We start from the raw sequence: 19,970 nt of genomic DNA, 5'->3' as shown, positions 1-19,970 counted from the left end.
TCCTACTTGTAACCATATATATTTATTACATTGACTTTATTTATTTTAAGGAAATTTTTATTGCCTTTATTTATATGTGTTTGCAAAAAAAACATAGAGTTGGAATTAGTACCCGCTAAGCTACTGCAAGTAACTTGTCGGCAGGAGCTTAATTCAATAATATTGTATAATACAATAATGAATAAATAAAAACAATAATTACATTTAAAAAGTGATTTGTTGTTCGGGTCTTGAAGAGGTCCAGATGAAATAATGTAGGAATAAGGTCGGATGCCAATAAAAGAGTTCACATGGTTGCCGTCATGATTTAAAAAAAAAAAGATTTCTGAAAATGACCATTTTCCTTGCAGCCGAAATGAAATAAACACAAGTATTCCTCTTTTGTCCGAAGAGTTGAAAAAAATCTCCATAATAATCTCTCATCAATAAAACATCAACAAAAAATATTTTTATATAGTTTTAGACGTCCGCTTTAAATTGAATAACTCCTTGGTTCATTCGTGATTTATGAAAACAACCAACCCCAAGAAATTCATCCCCGTCACACGGGGTGACAATGCGATCTCTGCACCCCTGTCGGCCAAACGAAGAAGTTCCTTGTCCGTAGTTCCCATATCCTGAATACCTCCACAGTTCGGGAATATCACCGTTCTGAGTGGCGCTCAGGAACTGCGTGTAAGGGTTCCAAAAGCTGGATGGATTCTGAAAACAATATTTGTCACTGCTTAAAGATTTTACGAAATCAACAAGAACTGTGAAAAAAATTGTAAGAACTGTGCAAAAATCTTACAAATGAGCCATGCAATCAAATCTCAGCATCACTTTTTTAACCCATTTACTGTTTGGACCCAGTGGTGTGAGTGGTGAATACTGTGAGGAGAACGAGAAGAGGAAAAGGGAGGATGTAAGACATTGTGGTTATAAAAGTTTGTTTAAGCCAATTCAAGCTATATACCAAATAACATCAAAGGTAGTCCCTCATCAGGACGTGTACTTTTATACGTTATATAGATTATAAATATTCTTACCACTTTGTCTTCATCAGATCTCATTGCTACCGGTCCATCTCCGGATCCCGTCACCTCTGCCGTACTTTCCAACGGCTCTCCAACCATTTGTGCTATTTGAAAAAATTAAAATTATTGATATCTTTAGAAGAATCAAGAAAAATAACATGAAATCGTTAATAGGTATACCATCTTGAGTTTCGCTAATATCTTGGTCCACAGGTCCGCTCACAAATTCAGAACCCGGTCCACCAAATTGTCCTGGCATTACAAAAGAGCCAGGGACATTTCCAAATGAACCAGATCCAGTTCCAAACATTCCAGGTCCAGTTCCAAATATTCCAGTATCGCCATATCCTGAAATTCGAACAAAATTATGTTTTTTGGGAAAAAAAACAGATTAGTAAACAGTTTTGCAATAAATATTGCCTACAGCTAGAGTTTCTCTAATATTTTAATCATATTACGAAGAGTAAGAGGTACAATAATACCCAACTTATGAAAAACGTATCAGAGAAAGACAGCGAAGCAAATGTTTTTGAAATTTACTATCATATTACTTTGGGCTGCATTTTGTGAAGATTTTCCCGATATTATTATTATTTTTATTATTTATAAGTTACATATTATATTTTATTTATTTATAGTTACATATTATCCAACCGACTGTTGAGCATAGCACAAAAATAGAAGAAAAAGAAAAATAAACAGAAGAAGCATAAAATGAAGAAATAGAAGAAGAAAAACAGAAGAACGAAAAGGAACAGAAGATGATTAAAATAAGTGCATATAATCCTTACAGGGAAAATATAAATCCCAAATTGTAAATAGTAATGAATATTACCCATGGCATACTGATTCCCTTGAACCAGACTTGGTCCTATCCTGAAGCTCTCTTCGTCACATGGTTCATAGGCTATGGAGCACATGCCCTTGCTCTGCCTCACACAGGCCTTGTAGTTCTGGTTCGCGAGGTGACGCCCATTCTCCGCAAAGTTGAAGCTTTCAACAATCCCTGGAAAAAAAGTTTTAGTCGGAATTAATACAGCTTTATAACAAGACATAAAACTAGAACAGCTCTGCTCGGCAAAGTATGTAGCCGTATAAAAAGCGGCGTGATGGAGGAGTATTGGGAATGTTTTACATTTAGGTGACTGAATTGTGTGAAGGCAAACACAAAACATTCGACCCCACATTCAGATTTTCTACCGACATAAATATATCGCACTACCTTGAACATACATTTTTAGGTACTTAAAAATATATATTATATCTTATTTTGTAGATAATTTCCGTTCAGAATCTGAGTTGAAAAATAATTAAATTGTATTATGAAATTCCATCGATAGAAAAAAAATCGCAGTATGCTCCGAAAATCACAAAAAACACCTGATTCTCTTATGTAACGAGTTCTGGATATGAAAAAGATTTGAGTCTTTTGCTGTATTTTAAATAAGTCGTGTTTTATTAAATATTTTCACAACACTTCGTTATAATCGTTATTTTTATATATCTCCCTTTCAAACCATCTCCAGTAATCTTCTTGCTTTGTTGGCTCTCTGGAAGTTGTAGCGTCGATGATGTTTAATATTAATTTACTGAAAATATCATTCGCAGTATTCACCTTTTTGCGAACTCTTTTTGCAAGTGTATTAATTTTATTTGATGTTCCTCCCCATAAATTAAATTCTTGCGTAATTTTCTAATATATTGAGAAAATTGCATAGTGTGTAATGGGGTGAGAAGGAAATTATAGCATGTTTGAAAATATGAAATGTTTATAATTACGATGATTTTCCAGTGTACAGTACAGAAGCATCTACGGTTCTTTTATTTCAACTAACATTTCCTTGCTGTCCTTGCATTTCCTTATCTGTTCCTCTCCTGTTTATCACTATCCTCGCGTGGCACTAATTATTAAAACATTTCCCCAACATAATATTAAACTGTTATTCCCCACCAATACTTAAACTGTTATTTAAACCTTTGTTTTTCTTCACCGGATTATGTTTTGCTTTAATTTTGTATCATCGCTTTAAAAATGCAATACATTCAAACATTGATCAAAAATTAAAAATTCTGAAAGTACCTACATACCCGACACTCGGAGAAATTACTTGAGTTTTTTTGTAATAGAGAAGATGAGAGGTTCATCAAACTCCGTGAAAAGAAGACAAAGCTTTGAACTCACACAAGAAAAAAACTTGAAAAAACTTTTAATGAAAATGGTTGCTTTCCAACTTTCAGAACTCCAGCGAACCCGTCAGAAACATATGCGCCGAGGTGAGCTTTTGACGTTTACGCGCGTGTAAAGTTCGCCTATAATCGTATTACGTCTAATAGGTCTAGCCTTACTCGCTGAAGTGAACTCGCGTGTTTGTAGAATTTAATGTGTCATCTAGGTCGCGTAAAGCAAACTCCATCTCTTATTACCTCTACAACTATATTATTCGTACTATCGATGGAATTCATTCCAATAAATTGGGTTGATGGGTTTCTACTATTATAATAGGACGACTAACGACAGATTTCCGGACTGCGAAAATTCTTCGTGTTACCGCAGCTCTATACTACATCTTCTGTTTACAATTTTTTTTTCTTGCCATATAATCCCGATGAGTTAGAAAATTAATTTTGCTACGGTAGGAGCTTACAATAATTCTACATGTTTTTAATAATGTTTTCAATGATGGAAATCTATTTATGTGAACTAAAAACATACTCATAATATTACTAGTTTTTGTTTTACTTGAGATATTTTATTTGTGAAAATCAGAAGCTTAAGTATTCTGACGTATACACACGAACCCTAATAATTACAATGATAATAAGAATTGCAGCAGATGTTTTTATCAAAGTTTACAACAAATCGTTTGCTTAATATTTGAGAGCACTATCGCAACAATATTGTAGCGATATTTCAAACACAAACCACAAACAGAGATTACAAAAAATGAAACAGATGGATAATATGTAAATATAAATAAATTACCCGAACAAGAACTTAACAGAAGTTTATTTACACATGATTGTTAATGAACAAACAAGCAATACAAAATATGTTGTAAACAATAAATAGAATAATAAAGTTTGATTTAAATAATTATCTAGTTTAGAGAGTTACGGGGGTTTCAAAAGCGTATAGTTCCGTAACTCACTTGAAAAAACTTACGAGACCCGTCTAGCACAGCATGGTGGGTGAAGAATAAGTTTTTGTGCAAGCATTAAAAATTTATTCAGAAACAGAAGCCCTGCTTTTTAAAAAGTTTTTTTTTCAGCTAGATGTAATATTAAATTTATCATCCAGATAATTTGACTGACCGGTTTTTGACGGGACCACTGCAAAAACTCTGGAGTTTAGAGTTAATAATGAGTGATAAAGCCGCTAGCTTTAATGTGGATGTTCATATTTCATAAAGATAAAACAAAACATGCGAAAGCTTTTATTCGATAGTCATCATGGAGAACAACGGGACTTGATCCGAGTTCTCTAAACAACACCGCAGCAGCGTGAAGAAGTCCTGACAGCATTCCTCGTCCTTCTGAACTGCATGAAGTGAAATCAGAGCAAGACAAGCAGAAGTTATAACCATAAAACCACGGATAATGTGGCCGCATTAACGTAGAGAAATATTTCAAACATTTATCCAGCTAAAGGGAATAACCCACCTCTTGAAGATTTCAAATAATCGAACCACTCCGCAACGTTCCACAGAGTACACGGAGAAAAATGATCCTGTTAAAAAAGTGATAGCGTGCCAATTTCCTGATAACAGTCACTAATATTAGTCACTCAGAATTTATCAAAAACACGTGTTCTTTTCCTAATTAATATCATGACAGAAAGCGAAAATACCAGTATGTATTGACATATTGATATTGATCAATATTATCATTTGTATGAACACGTGTTCCACCGTCCTCATACAACATTCGTCAACTGATACTTTGTAAATTCGTTCGTTAAAGGTCTGCAGTCTCGTTTTTAACAGGAAAACCAATAATTTGATCAGATTTTTAATAAACGGTTCACGGTTGACGTTGGCTTCATGAGAACGGGCCGTTTTTACGACTCGTTTTTGTGTAAGTCGGCTCGTATGTGAAACGAGCTACCGGCATCTATTTTTCCTCCCTCCTATAATCCGAGCCTCTTCAAAGCCCGCATTAACAAATCCCTTCCTACAGCCCCTACCTTATTCCGCCTCACAACGCCGCCCTACCGGGTGGTGACATAGTTCTCCTGTCTGTACACTGCACAGGCAAGGACACTCTTGTGAGGTGTCACATTAAAAAAAATTAATAGATAAATGAAAAAAATTTAAAAAATTAGCAGTATTTTATATCAGTAAGTTTTCTCTGTGAACAAAACCCAAGGTTTTTAATGCCGCCTGCCATACCCTCTCAACAAAAGCTTTCATATGCGATTCCAAGATTTTCGTATTTATTTAAAATGCAAATTTATCTGTACAATATATAAGATGATTTGCGTTCCACAATCAGTTAACTTCCAGTGTATTGTTTGTTTGTTTGTTTGTTTCCTAGTGTCTGTTTGTGTAACATACCCGAGTCCGTGGTGAAGTACTGTGCGCAGTCGGCGGGGGCGCGCTGAGCAAAGGGTACCTGAGTGACCCTTATCTCCCACAGCCGCTGGAGGGTCCGCCGCCCGAGCCGCATCCTCATTGTGACGGATTTCACTTTGTTGTCTATATCGTAGTAAACTGCAAACGAGTGGGTTCATCAATTTCATAAATATTTCAATCACAGAAGAATAATACATTTATTACTTGCATAAATCCTTTAAAAATATATTTTCAGTCTGTAAATTGTTATTATAATGTATTTAAATATCTTCTACAGAAAACCAGCGTTATGCAGTGTCTACATAGTTTTGACATAATGAATTTGCCGTAATGACATTTGCCGTTTTTCATAATAAAAAGATAATGGTACTTTTGTTCCGAAAAAGTATGTTTTTAACACAGTATTGTGTATAAGTGTATGTATAATTTCAATAAATAATATGTTATGATAATAATTTGTAATTGCTCAAAAATATGTAACAATCGTCGTGCTAATTAAATTACGTGTCTCTCTTTGTGACTCTTCTGTCTCTTGTGTCTCTTGTTTCTCCCGTGTCTCTCGTGTCTCTTGCATCTCTCGGGCCTCTCGTATCTCTTGTGTATCTTGTATCTCTTGTGACTCTATTGTAATTTTAGGTACATATTTAAACAGAAAATATGAATACTTTTATACAGAAAATCTTCTGTGGTGGCCAAAAAATACGTTGCGCTAGTTATACTATAAATTACTTGAATCTGTATTTGTGTCTCCTTTTTCACTTTACTCTCTTGGTACTATTTTCATTTGAGGGAGCTTTTACATAATTTGGTACTTTTATTTGTTTTTTTAATATTTATTTAGATGTCCAAGTATATTTTTGTAATTTTATATACCTATTTGTGTGTTAAATGAGTTTTTAATACTATATTGTTCTCACGTAAGTGAGAACATCTGTAAAAACTCAGTATAAATAAATAAATTTGATAACAAATAATTATAAGCAATAATTAGACGAGTGAAATATCAATACATATTCATTGTATTGATATTTCACTCAAATACATGCCGCCAACGGGAGTCCCGTTGGCGGCATTTATTTTTACGCGGGAGATATTTTCAATTTGTATTAATATCTCACTCGACTAATTATTGCTTATAATTATTTGTTATCCTTTATGCTATGCATAAAAGCTCGTCTTATAAACATTAGATTATCATTAAAAATAAAAATAAATTTGAGTTCATTTCAAATATGACAGAGCTTTTATAACTGGATTGTTTTCACGCAACTGTAAGAATCTTTATTATTGTTTAATTTATTTAAACTGATTATTTATAAGTAAGTGCGTTCAAAAAAACTTCTGAAGGCTTTGAAAACTAGTTTAATTGAGACGATTTGCGATCCCTTCTCTTTTTGAGTCTCTCTTTTTCAGAAAGACTTGTAGTGTTCATTATCAGAGCAGATATGAGAAGAAGGAGGAATTGCAATACAGCTTACTAGTTATCTTTGTTTACATAAAACAATAACTTGGTAAACACCATTTAATTTTTTAAATTTATGCTGACTGGGTTTCGCTACAATCGTAGCTTCTTTAGAGCTGTAATATATAATACTGTATAATACAGTACTATTTTGTAATATTATATGTATGAATCAACAGTACACTAATATTGTAATATTATTATATAGTATTATAATACAGTATTATACAGCCCTGAAGAAGCTACGGTTGTAGCGAAACCTGATTGGCATAAGTATAAAAATAAAAGTGATGTTGACTAAGTAATTTTTTTATTTAAATAATAATTTCACATCACAAAGTGTCGTTTGATATAAACAAAAAGTTATCTATGTATCGGCTTGTATTATCTTCCGCTATTTTCGACAATCCATTGCTAACAGACCGATTGCCATCTCTAAGGCACAGACGCAATATGGGGATGCTAAGTCAGACATGTATTTAATGGAGCCTGCTCTAAGAAGCAGCATTGATCCCCGGTGCACGTGACACCCGTTCACAGTTGATGTTAGCTTCATGAGAATGGGGCGTTTCTTCGACCCGTTTTCTTGACCCGTTGGAACAAGCTACCGACACCTGTTTTCCCTCCTTCATATAATCCGGGCCTTTTCAAGACCCGCTTTAATAAATCTCTTCCTACATCCTCCACCTTAACACTCCTCACAATGCTGCCCAAACGGATGGCAACTTAGTTCCCCTGCCTTTGCACTCTTGTGAGATGTCACATAAAAATAATTTCTGTCACATAGTAATTAATTTTTTTTACTAGTCTCAGTTTTCTAAAAACGTATTGAGCACGTCATAATATGAAATTTTTGACTCGCAGAATTTGCGCGTTTTCATAAACTTCATAGTTTACAATTTTTTTTTGTAAATCCTAAAAATATAGATTAAACGGTAAAATATAGGTGAATTTATTTGCTATAAAGTATAATCACTTAATATGTCTCTGTATCAAAATTCAGGGGTATGATTTTTTTAATGAGCTCAACTCATATTCCAGTTATTGACATCCAGAAACTTAAAAATAATCCACAAATTAAACTTAATAATAAAGAATATGTAAGAACATAGAATATAAACCCTGTATAAAAATAAATAGCGTTGAAAAGTTATGAGAAAACACAGATTTTTTTAAAGTCCAATTGTAACCCGTAATAATATTAAATCAGTATTTCTTTATTATCACAAACATATTTAATGATCATTGTAAATCATTTCAAGGTAAAGGAAGGTCAGGTCGGTACGAGTATGGTCTGAAACTGGTTGTTGGAAATACCACTAGAACAAAACTAAGGTATCACATCACTCGCTGAATTTACTAGACATGTTACATAATTCCGAGCTTTATTCACCAGGCACTGTCAAACGAAGAAGCCATTAGGTGAACATCATTATTTTATTTTTGTACAATAAATAATAACAATTTGAAGGCAATAATAACAATGAAGGCCTCAGCACGGGCAAGCCACCCAGTGAGGCCAACATTACTGGAAAACTTGAAATGTAAAAAATATTGTACCAAATAAAAAATGTATAAATACCTCTGCCACAATTTTGAATTACTATTAACTTTTGTCTATTTTAAAGTTAATAATACGTTTTGTAAAACTTTTCATCCAAAAACTCAGAACTTATAAATACAGTTGTTTTAGTTTTTGTTTATGGTTGCGGTCCTTGGCTACGAATCCGTGGGTCGTGGGTTCCAATTCCGATGTACGCAAGTAAATTTTATTTGATTCATTTGTGTAACTACACAATTAATTTATTTATTTTAAATTATATATTATAAATAGGTAGATACTTTCAGTATCACCTTGGTAAAATTATATATTATAAATAGGTAGATACTTTCAGTATCACCTTGGTAAAATTATATATTATAAATAGGTAGATACTTTCAGTATCACCTTGGTAAAAGACCACAATTCAGAATCGAAACGTCGCTTGATATGGATTAACAGAATTTGGTGACCAGATCTGTTTAACCAGCTACTTCCCCAGCTTCTTCTTCACCATCTCCTTCCCTCCTCTCTACCGACAGTCTCACAACATATCCCAAGAGGGGGATGTCAATATTCCACTGGCTCAAGACGGTTGGGAGCAGTTGGGACTCTTAATTGTATATTTATTTATTGGATCTTACTATAGATAAATCATGTTTTTTCTCATAAAAATCAACATCACTAGGAATAAGCCTTTATCGAGGTTAACAATTTGCATATGAGTTAAGCAAACACAGAGTTATCACAATCATAAAGTAATACTACATACATACACAAAATATATCAAAAAGAAAGAAAAAATATGTATTTGATGAGTTACCAGATGGGTAATTTGACAGTATATTGTAACAATATTTAAACTATAACTCAACTCATTAATTTTTAATCCCAAGAAGAAACAAGTAGATAGTAAAGACATCTTGGGTGACATTCAGTATTTAGCAAATGGGACTTAAGTAATTTATATATTTTTACACTTGAAAACTGTTTCGTCTTTTGAAGACATTCACAAACAGTATAAAAAAAATATTTGTTCTTTGGGAAATCGCAATGACTTTTGTCAATTTTTAGGTAATCGATGTACGAATTTTTTTTTAATATTCTGAATGCTTTCACATGCTTTTATTTTCAAGGAAACTGTAACAAGTCATTTTATATAAAATTATTTATTTAATAGGGGACATTTTAAAAAGAAGTGGACAAGAACTCGCTCTCCACCTGCTCCCAAGAAGAATTGACTCCTCGTATAATTTATTCCGTCTACATAACTGGATCTGCCTAGTGCCTACCTCAGCCTACCCGGAAAGAGAAAGGCCCGGTTTTTCATCATTACTGTAATCATTCATCCTAATTACAAACATTGTGGAATTTTTTGCAAGACATGAATCTATCTTAAAAACACAATCCCTACACTACCGTTTAGTAAAGATTTAAATTGGGTTGCATGATATTATTAATTAAAATAATTATGTACACTAATAACTAGTTATTTCTCCTTACTTATCCCTCAAATAAACAACACCAAATTTGATTTACTTTATAACTCAACCGATTCTGATGTTCAATATAACAAAAACAGTATATTCAGATCAGGTCACAAAATATTGCTAAAGCCATTTCAAGCAACATTTTGCTACTGAATGGTGGTCTCTGACTCTGGTCTCCGAGTCAACGCGACCTCTAGCCAGGGTCAAAAAGCTTACAGCTCCACGACGGAAGATTTTAGATCAGATTTACTAGTAGCATCGAATTATACTGAAGTACCTTCACTATAACGACTCAAATGAAAGGAAAATCAGCATTGTATCTTCTAGTAAGATTATCATCAAAGGTAGTATAAATCTTTCGAATCTCTCGATCTCTTAAATAAAGATTACTTACATCAAATATATTATAACATTCCTTCAAGCAATTAGGTGGTTCTAGAACTCACCGTGTTGTCCACTATTAATCCCGCAGAGCCTGAAGTCCTTGGAACCGCCGCCAGACATCACGAACAAGTCCGAATCGCAGTCGCCCGTCAGTCTATTAGGCTGGCCCTGTAATTACACACAAATTGTTCAATGTGAACTGTGAGTGAACCGCCCAGTAGTGATGAGAATTCCTCCTAAGTTCACGGGAGCTGGATTTAAGATCTGATCATTAGTCCAGTTTGGTAAGGGCGTTTCCTGGTTAGATGGCATACTTTTGAAATATTTCCGATAACTAGATAGTTGTAGGTACATGAGTAGTATCTGAAGTAGAAATCGCAATTTGTTTCCTCGTTAGTTTAAAGAAACCGATTTGAGATCTGAGAATTGAATCCAGTTTGGTAAGGGTGTCACCAAACTCATTAGGGAATTTGTTAGATTGCCTCCTAGTTATGTAGATGCCTATTAAATATTGCCGTTGACAAGACAGCATTTGTATATGAACGTAAGTAGCGCGCGTGGAATAAAGACGAACGTATTACGTAATATTCTAGTGTATGAGAGAATGATTCACAGGTCAACATTGTAATTTGTTTCCTCTTAGTTCAAAAAACGCAGATTTACCATGTATTTATAACCAAACACACTAAGGACTATCTAAATAGTTTCCTAGATAGGTATACACCATCAGTTATTAACTTCTAGATGGATATTGTGAATTATTCTCGGGCCACCGTTGCAATTTGTTTGCTCCTTAATATAAAGTAGCTAGATTTGAGATATATACTAAAATCGAGTAAAAATGAGCAAAGGTTACACCAATTTAGGAAATTGACTAGCCGGTTGCCTAGTTAGATAGATATTTAGGGAATTGATTAGCTGGTTGCCTAGTTAGATAGATATTTAGGGAATTGACTAGATGGTTGCCTAGTTAGATAGATACTTAGGAAATTGATTAGCTGGTTGCCTAGTTAGATAGATATTTAGGAAATTGATTAGGTAGCTGGTTGCCTAGTTAGATAGATACTTAGGAAATTGATTAGCTGGTTGCCTAGTTAGATAGATATTTAGGAAATTGATTAGGTAGCTGGTTGCCTAGTTAGATAGATATTTAGGGAATTGATTAGTTGGTTGCTGGTTGCCTAGTTAGATCGATATTTAGTTAGTTATCCAGTGAATGATTCTCAGTTCACCATTTTAATTTGTATCCGTAATGTAAAGGATCCAGTTAACCCACTAAACTCGTTAGGAAACTGACTGGCAAATTCCCTAGTTAGGTACCTATTATTATTTACCTGTGTATGGTATTTTTTTGGGTAATCAGCTGAATTAATGATTTATTTCCTTAAAGTAAATGACAGATATTCGACATCTGAAAATCGAGTCCAGTTTAGTAAAGTTGACAACAAGTTCACTGGGGAACTGACTAACCAGTTTACCTAAGAGTTATTGCAGATGACAGTTATTGAGTGCTTGATTCTCAGGTCAGCATTGCAAATTATTCTACACTTAGAATTGTTGGAAGTGCATCGCATTCATGTCACTAAGATCATACAGTAAATTACAACTAAGCCCCGCTAGACATAATTTAAGTCTGATGACAGTGAATGTTTCTGAGGTCACCCGTGCAATTTGTTCTCTAACAGTTTTAGATTTATATGCAAATGTCATTGCATTCTAGGTTGTTATTAAGCCCACAAGGTAATAACTAATAACTTTACTTACTCTGTTCACATAGAAGAAATCAGTTTTAAATCTTGCAACATGAGAGTAGATACATGTTACAATAAAAATCATTTCTTATTAGTGCAATCATTATTATGTATTTATAACTTTTGGTATTATTAAATATTACGAACTTACCATGGGTATAAATAAAACTGTATACACAATTTAAAAACAAACGGTAAAATTAATCGTACTACTAGACAAAAATTTAAAATATTCCATTATTGCGCGTACATCACAAGTTTTTAGTTCCATTATTAATATTATTATTGTGTTTGAAAATAACGGTGAACGGAATATAAGTACCACTACACGTAAATATGTTTATTAATGTAGGAAACTAGAAATCATTAGAGTTTGATAACATGAATTTAGAATTACAGTAGACAGAAAGCAATCGTATGGAATGTTCATTCGTTTATTGCACCTGGTGCCAGTAATTGCTTTTGCCACTTTTATTGCGTTCATTTGGCACGTGCGAATTGCAGAGCTTATTAAGTTAGAGCTGGTTTTATGTGCAATTATTATTTGATTAATATATTTTACACTGCACCAGGGTTGATGGTTGAAGCTTTAACGTCCTAAAATTTTTGACGAAATTCACCGACATCATATTTGAGGTAACGTATCTGTGTTTTCTTCAGAAATAAATAAAATAAAATGTTTAAAAGTTTTCATTACTTTTTCCGCTCAGTATAACGTGCTCCTAATAAATATATATATAATGTCGAGGGAACTTGTGTACTTTAACTTCATTACTTCCAAATAATTTGTAACCAGTTATCTCTGTGGTATTGCTACAAAAATGAACATCATGCATACATAAATTGCCGAATATAATTATGACCTTCAGACTGTTACTGATCACTCTCTGAATGTTCGACGATGACGATATATTTAAAGTAATGACTGAATGTGTCGCTCAATAAATATTCAATTCCTTTCCAAAATTATATTTTTTCCGGTAATACCTTATTTCATATGATACTGTAAACAAATACATACCATCATTTGATATTACCTGATTTTTTAGTAATTTAATTCCTTAAAAATATTTTAAAGAGAGTTTCCTATAAAAAAGAAATGATGACAACTTTAAAAATATCATTTGTATCATCTTACGCTGTAAAACTTAGTATGTTTATCATAAAATACTCGTTTTTCGACATTTATAATTTTGTCTTCATTTTCCAAGCCTTTAACATAAAGTACTCGTAATTAGTAACTATGTATAAACCTTATATAAAGTTTATAGTCTCTCCCTTGAAGTTTATAGTCAAAGTTAACGGGGTTAAGATATCTCACCAAATTGAAGTGCACGAAGTCCAGTCGAAGTTGTGACGCCCCCTCCATCTTGTACACCGTCAGGGTGCAGCTGTCCAGGCTCCTCGCCAGGCTGGGGAACTCGGGGGACACGAAATACGTCAGGTTGTGCTTTATCTCTTTGCCGCAGGTCACCGTGACTGGGGAACGGGAATAATTATATTATCACTTTGCCGCAGGTCACTGTTACTGGGGAACGGCATAAATAATATTAATGGTTCTATTGGTTACCCATATTAAAAATTTCCAGACAAATATACTACACGAAACACAATCTTTTATTTCAATTAAATCTGGAAAACTCATACTTAGCGGGAGTCCTATATTCCGGAGTTCATTGGTCAAGTATAATAATTAATGACAATGACTGACGCCTCAAAATGAAGATTTGCTTAAACTTACATACGCAGCAGACCCCGAAACCGTGCGCACAGAACCCGCTGGAGGTGCCGCCCTTCTGGTGGCAGCGGTAAGGGTTGAGACACGTGCCCGAGCGCCGCCGGTCCTCCGCAAGGCATTCGGACTCGGTGGAGGGGTAGAAGAAACTCAGAACTGAAATAAATAAAAAAAAAAATCATTTTTTCATTTGTTAGAATAAAAAATAGAAACGGATTTATCTTATTAAAATAATATTTTACATCTTTCCTACGAGTACATATTATAGGAAGGTATTCAACCAGATAAATACTTAGAGAGGCGCACATAAATAGTATTAGCAAAGGAAATCACGGGTGACTGGAGGTGTCATCAGGGAAGCAAGTCATCATTCATAATGGTCACAATCATCATTCGTGAAGAAACAGTATGAAAACATCGTATTTGCGTAGGAGCTTCGTCAAAGGAGTAATTATTAATGATCGTGATCTAAACTCACAGGGAAACGAATGGAAAAATATAGGGGGGGAGGGTGGTATCAATGGACCAGCGCAAAGAATGGATTACTTATTTCAGAATCTAACCGTTTTTAAAATCCAAGACCAGGCCCAACAGCAAGCAATAAATACCCCGTACAGACTTCCTTTTCTACTCTCCGTGTCTTCGCGACTTCCATTGAAGTGTGATGTATTTCGTTATGTCACTCGAGCTCCGGATACAAAGTTCACGCTGTGGACTTTAAATATAAATATGATGCTATTGATTTTTTGTGAGCTTCGTGTGTGTATTACTATTTTTATTTATTTTTAAATGTGTTCGAAAAGTCGTTCAAGTTTTATAATGTTTTTTTTAAGAACAGCAAATAGCTAAGATTGGACCACCATAGTGGTTCCACCATTGAACAGGTCCAAAAGTGAGAATGATTTTTTAAGAACAGCGATAAGCGATGATTGAACCGCTATAGTGGCTCCACCATTGACCCGGTCCAAACGTGGGAACGATTTTTAACCAGCATGATCCTGGCATTACAAACCTTGTCTCTTATCCAAGTTGCTCTAAACGCACCTAGTATGATGTATGGGGTACCCAAGGCAATACTAAACCGAAGACTCACCACAAAAACGAACAAGCGAATGAATTCTCCCATAGAGAATGTTATAATACGAAAACAGTGTTTAATATAATATGTGCAAAGCCGTGGTTCAAGAAGAGTCGGCCTGCGTTAAAAAATACCTTGAGAAATAATGCCTTTTATGTTTTACTTTTTTGTAATCCACAAATCCAAAAGGGACCAAATGAATATTCGTTGCATTACCTGTAAAGACGTTTGAAACTGATAAATACCCAACAAAATTAAATAAAAAGTGTGTTCGGGACTGTGTCCCTTCGAGTCCCGTTGGCGTCATGTTTTTTTTTTTTTTTTTTTTATATTAACTCCACACAGGAGGCCCTGAAGAAAATAATTTCCCTCAGGGCCTATGTCATCTTTGGGGATGCTGTGTGGAGGGTCTTTTTGTGGAGAGGAAGGAGTGAACATGGGTCTTGAAGAGTCCCATGTTGTAGGAGGGAGGAAACACAGAGGCCGGCAGTTCGTTCCACAGCCGAGCTGTTGAACTCAAGAACGAATCGTAGAAGCGACCCGTTCTCATGTGACAAATGTCAACCGTGTACAAATGTTGGGCGCGCGTTTGGCGTGTATCCCGACTACGCACCGGTGCGGAAGGGATCAATAACGCTAGTTCCTCAGAGCATCTTCCATTGTAATACCGATAGAATAAGGACAGCATACCTACCCGACGCCTGTGCTCTAAAGATTGCAGTCCGTTTGTTAAGATTGGGGAATCTATCAAACGGACCGCCCGTTTCTGCACAGACTCAAGGGTTTTTTTCAGGTATTTAGGGGCTCCGGACCAGAGATGGTAGGTCAGTATTCGACAGTAGGGCGCACTTGTGATTTGTACAGGGTCAGCAGTTGTGTACTATTAAAGTATCTGCGGGCCCTGTACAGTACGTCCAGCTTCTGAGAGGCCAGCTTTACTCTGGCTTCGATGGAACCCCCATACCTGAGCTGGTCACTTATAGTTACACCAAGCATATCAATGGAAGGCCTGTTCGGAAGATTGCTTCCGTTGAAGGAGGCTAGATTATCATTTAGATACTTTTTAGACGTAATCAGACAGGATTGGGTCTTTGAAACATTAAATTCGACGAGATTATTTTTACCCCAGGAGGGAATACTCTCGAGATAACCGTCCATTCTCTGCTTCAAAGCCCTCCGAGCCGTTGGAGTTTGTGTGCCCTTTGGGGGCTTGTCAAACAAAAAGCTATCATGAACTGTACTGTCATCCGCGTAGCAATGAATCGGTGCACATGTCAAAAGGTCATTGATGTGCAACAAAAACAAAGTCGGAGACAGAACCGATCCCTGTGGGACGCCAGCATTTATAGAGTGTGAGGATGAGGTGAAACCGTCAGCAACTGCCTGAATCGACCTATCCCTTAAAAAGTCAACAATCCACGTACACAGGGATGCGGGAAGTCCGTAAGAAGGCAATTTGTTGACAAGTCCTCGGTGCCAGACCCGGTCAAAGGCCTTGGATATGTCTAGTGCGACCGTTTGGGTCTCACCGTGACGTTCCAGGCACCGCCCCCAAACATGCGACACATACGCGAGAAGATCACCACACGAGCGGTTCCGCCGGAATCCGTATTGACGGTCGTTGATAATTTTGTTCTTCTCGAGGTATGTGAGCAGTTTGTCGTTGATCACACGTTCCATCACTTTGGACAGAACTGATGTGATCGCTATGGGGCGGTAGTTGGCCGGGTTGGAGCGGTCACCTTTCTTGGGAATAGGGTGAATGACCGCTTTTTTCCAACCAGAGGGCACAGTGCCACACTTCAGGGACATTTTGAAGAGCTTTGTCAAAACTGGAACTATTTCCGCAGCACACCTCTGCAATACCAGGGCAGGTATTCCATCAGGTCCACTAGCTTTGTTAACATCGAGCCCCCGTATAACGTGGAGTACATCCCGATGCCGGATCCTCAGCTTTTTCATATAGAAGCCGCAGTGAGGAACCGACGGCGGAACAGCACCTCCATCATCGAGGGTCGAGTTTTCCGCAAACATTTTCCCTAATAAGTTAACCTTTTCGGTGGCGGTGTTTGCTAGTGAGCCGTCAGGTCTGGTAAGAGGTGGCAAACTGGGTTTGCAAAAATTCCGACCTATTGAGCCCGCAAGGGACCAGAATGCTCTGCTGACATGCGGGCAGGCAGCCAGCTTTTTGCTGATCTGCAGGTCGTGTTCGAATTTTGACCTATTAATGATTCTCTTGCATTCCTTTGCCGATTTGTTGTATGCTGATCTGCTCTCGGGCGTTCGAGATGTGTTGTAGGCTCGGTAAGCCGCGTTTTTTCGTCGAACTGCTTCGGAGCATTGTCTACTGAACCACGGCTTTGAGCCCACACCAGTTTCTTTAGTAGTCGATTGTATGAAGCCATCCATCGCCGATTTGATGACTTCACCAATCTCCTGGGCACATCTTGAAGGGTCCGAAGTCCGAAAACAAACAGCTGACCACGGAAAAGCGTTGAAATGGGCCCGCATACCGAACCAATCTGCTGACCTATAGTGCCACACTTTTCTCCTCAGCCTCTCATTGGTTGGTCTGAGGCTAACGGGGATTGATGTCGTCACTAGGCAGTGGTCAGATGATCCCAGAGGCGCTGTGACGTCAATCTTATAACCGTGTGGCACAGTAGTTAAGAATAGGTCTAACAGATTGGAACGGTGAGTCTGGACATCAGGAACCCTTGTAGGCTCCTGAACCAGTTGCTCTAATCCGTAGCAAATGGCAAAGGATTCCGCCTGTCGGCCAGCCGAGTCCGTTGGGCCTGAGAACTTCAACCATGGTTCGTTATGAACATTGAAGTCCCCCAGAACAATAAACTCGGCCGAAGGGTAGCGGGGCAAGAGATCATCAATAGTATCTCTCAAATGTTTGAAGAGCTCGGAAGTGTCTGATTCGCTATGGTTCGGTGAGCGGTATAGACATGCGTAGAATCTTGCCGTACTGGCAAGATTGACACGCACCCACATTACGTCGAATCTGGGGTTTTCCAGACTCAATAGTCTTACACATGTATCTTTTATCAGGAGATTTTTCAATGTGGATGAGTGTTTCAGGCGAATAATTATTGCTTGTAAAATAATTGTTACCCTTTGTGCTATGCATAAAAAAAAAAAATCTTGTCTTAAAAACATTAGTTTACCAAAAAAAAATTATTATTATTTTTAAGATGCCTGCAAATACATGTTTCTGTATTGATATTTCCAGTGTTTCCGTTTTAATGTTCATTGTGTTTCTTTTTTAATTGTTCATTTTGTTTATTGTGAAAAGAGTCAAAATATGTAGGTATATTGTCACTTCCTAATGTTAAAAAAGATAACCGATGATGAAACTAAAAAGTATTTTATTCTAATTTTTTATAGTTTAATTGATTATTATGGTTTAATTGATGTTTAGAGTTTTTTATTATTGCTATTGAATATCTTGTTATGTATTAATATTAAAGTTATAAAAGGTGGCTGTGATTGGACCCTGCTTCATAAATGTTTTGGTCCGATCATAGCAAACTAGTGGACCAAACAAGGTGACAGTTATTCAAATTAGGCAACCCATTTTTTCGCTTTTATCGTGCATTGTGAAGTTGTAAAATTCCGTAACTTATCCTTTTATTGTATGAATAATCAGTTGGTTTTAATGAATCAATTACGTTTATTCTATGTACCAAAACTAAGGAGCTATACGCCTTCAAATATGGGTATTCCAATCAGCGCAACCTTCCCCTAATATTTCCGTAAAACCAGCGTCCTAATAATACAATAAAATAAATATGAATATATTATCATATTTTGTATAGAAGCTTCTTCCAGAGAAAAAAATACCAATCCTCCGTCAGAAATCATATTTTCAAGTATATTAGACAAACTAATTTCTGTTGTTGATGCATGGGTAAGTAATGTGAAATATTCCTGTGTAATGCTTATCATTATTCCAGTTCAATGAACTTTTAATTTTCAAAATTTGAACTTCTTATTACTGTAAGTACCAAAATTATATTATGAACGAATAATTCTTTATTCCAAATGCGTATTTGTTTCACTCTCACTAGTAGTCCAGTCAGCCTGTGTCGTAGAACACCATTTAGACCAACTAAATAGTATAAAGCTAATTTTTTCCCCATCGACTACTACCATTTAGACAAGTGTTTAGAAAAAAGTCCCCGCCCCTACCCCCCTTGCTTCCCCCCCTGTGCCCCCCCAAACATGAAAAGTGTAAGGGTTTCGTAAATCGCGTCTATCTCAATTATTAAACAACATATCGGATTGAAATTTGTTTTATTCTCTTTGTTGTAACATTTTCTACAAAAAAAGTTCAGTTAACTTTCGTCGTAACTTTTACCGTTTGTTTGTAATTCGTATGATAAGGTAAAAAAATGTATATTTTTTGGCACATAATTTTATATTTTGTCACAGAACTTTTCAGGCCGACATTTTATGAAAAAATATTTCCTACAAAAGTTGTAGCCCCTATTATTACCTTTAAAATGATATAAAATAGTACTTACTTTGTTGGAGATCCAGCGAGATTATCATGGCGGGTTCGGTCGAGGTGGGGCCGGCCGGCGCGGCGTTGCAATGCAGATATTGTTGTATAGTGATAGTGTTTTTTATCTTCAAGGTACACTATTGCATTTTCCATAAATAAAACTAATCGAGTCTCGGTGAAACCTAAATTCCCCACTTTTTAAATTTGTTTCAAATAATAATAAGTCCTTGTATACAGCGAAAATAGGTATTTTAAATAGTTTTTGGTTTGAAAATGCATGTAATATTTTTTAAAGATGTTATTTTAGAACAAAATAATTGCGGTATCTTAATTTGATCATATCCTAAACTTCCATGAGAGGTTCTTCATTTTCCTCGACTTCAACCAAAGTTACATTGCTGCATGATCCACCACAGCTCCCGCACAT

At 35.9% G+C, this 19,970-nt stretch overlaps 1 protein-coding gene across 1 annotated transcript in view; it reads right to left on the bottom strand.

Annotated features, from left to right (window-relative positions):
• LOC149426270 (uncharacterized) overlaps positions 1-19,970 on the bottom strand; it is a 47,473-nt gene that overhangs the window by 14,640 nt on the left and 12,863 nt on the right. Inside the window, exons 2-9 of the mRNA XM_089636312.1 lie at positions 13,956-14,105; positions 13,536-13,693; positions 10,526-10,631; positions 5,570-5,725; positions 1,852-2,022; positions 1,197-1,364; positions 1,029-1,120; positions 523-702 (exon numbers count right to left, since the gene is read on the bottom strand). Of these exons, the coding sequence (XP_089492438.1) occupies positions 523-702; positions 1,029-1,120; positions 1,197-1,364; positions 1,852-2,022; positions 5,570-5,725; positions 10,526-10,631; positions 13,536-13,693; positions 13,956-14,105 (1,181 nt within the window). The remainder of the gene's footprint in view (positions 1-522; positions 703-1,028; positions 1,121-1,196; positions 1,365-1,851; positions 2,023-5,569; positions 5,726-10,525; positions 10,632-13,535; positions 13,694-13,955; positions 14,106-19,970) is intronic.

This window comes from Hesperophylax consimilis, chromosome 1, assembly GCF_061612785.1.
Source record: "Hesperophylax consimilis isolate HC1 chromosome 1, BYU_Hcon_1.0, whole genome shotgun sequence".
NCBI lineage: Eukaryota > Metazoa > Arthropoda > Insecta > Trichoptera > Limnephilidae > Hesperophylax > Hesperophylax consimilis.
Note: the sequence above shows the minus strand (reverse complement) of the source record. Positions and strands in the feature narration are given on the sequence as shown.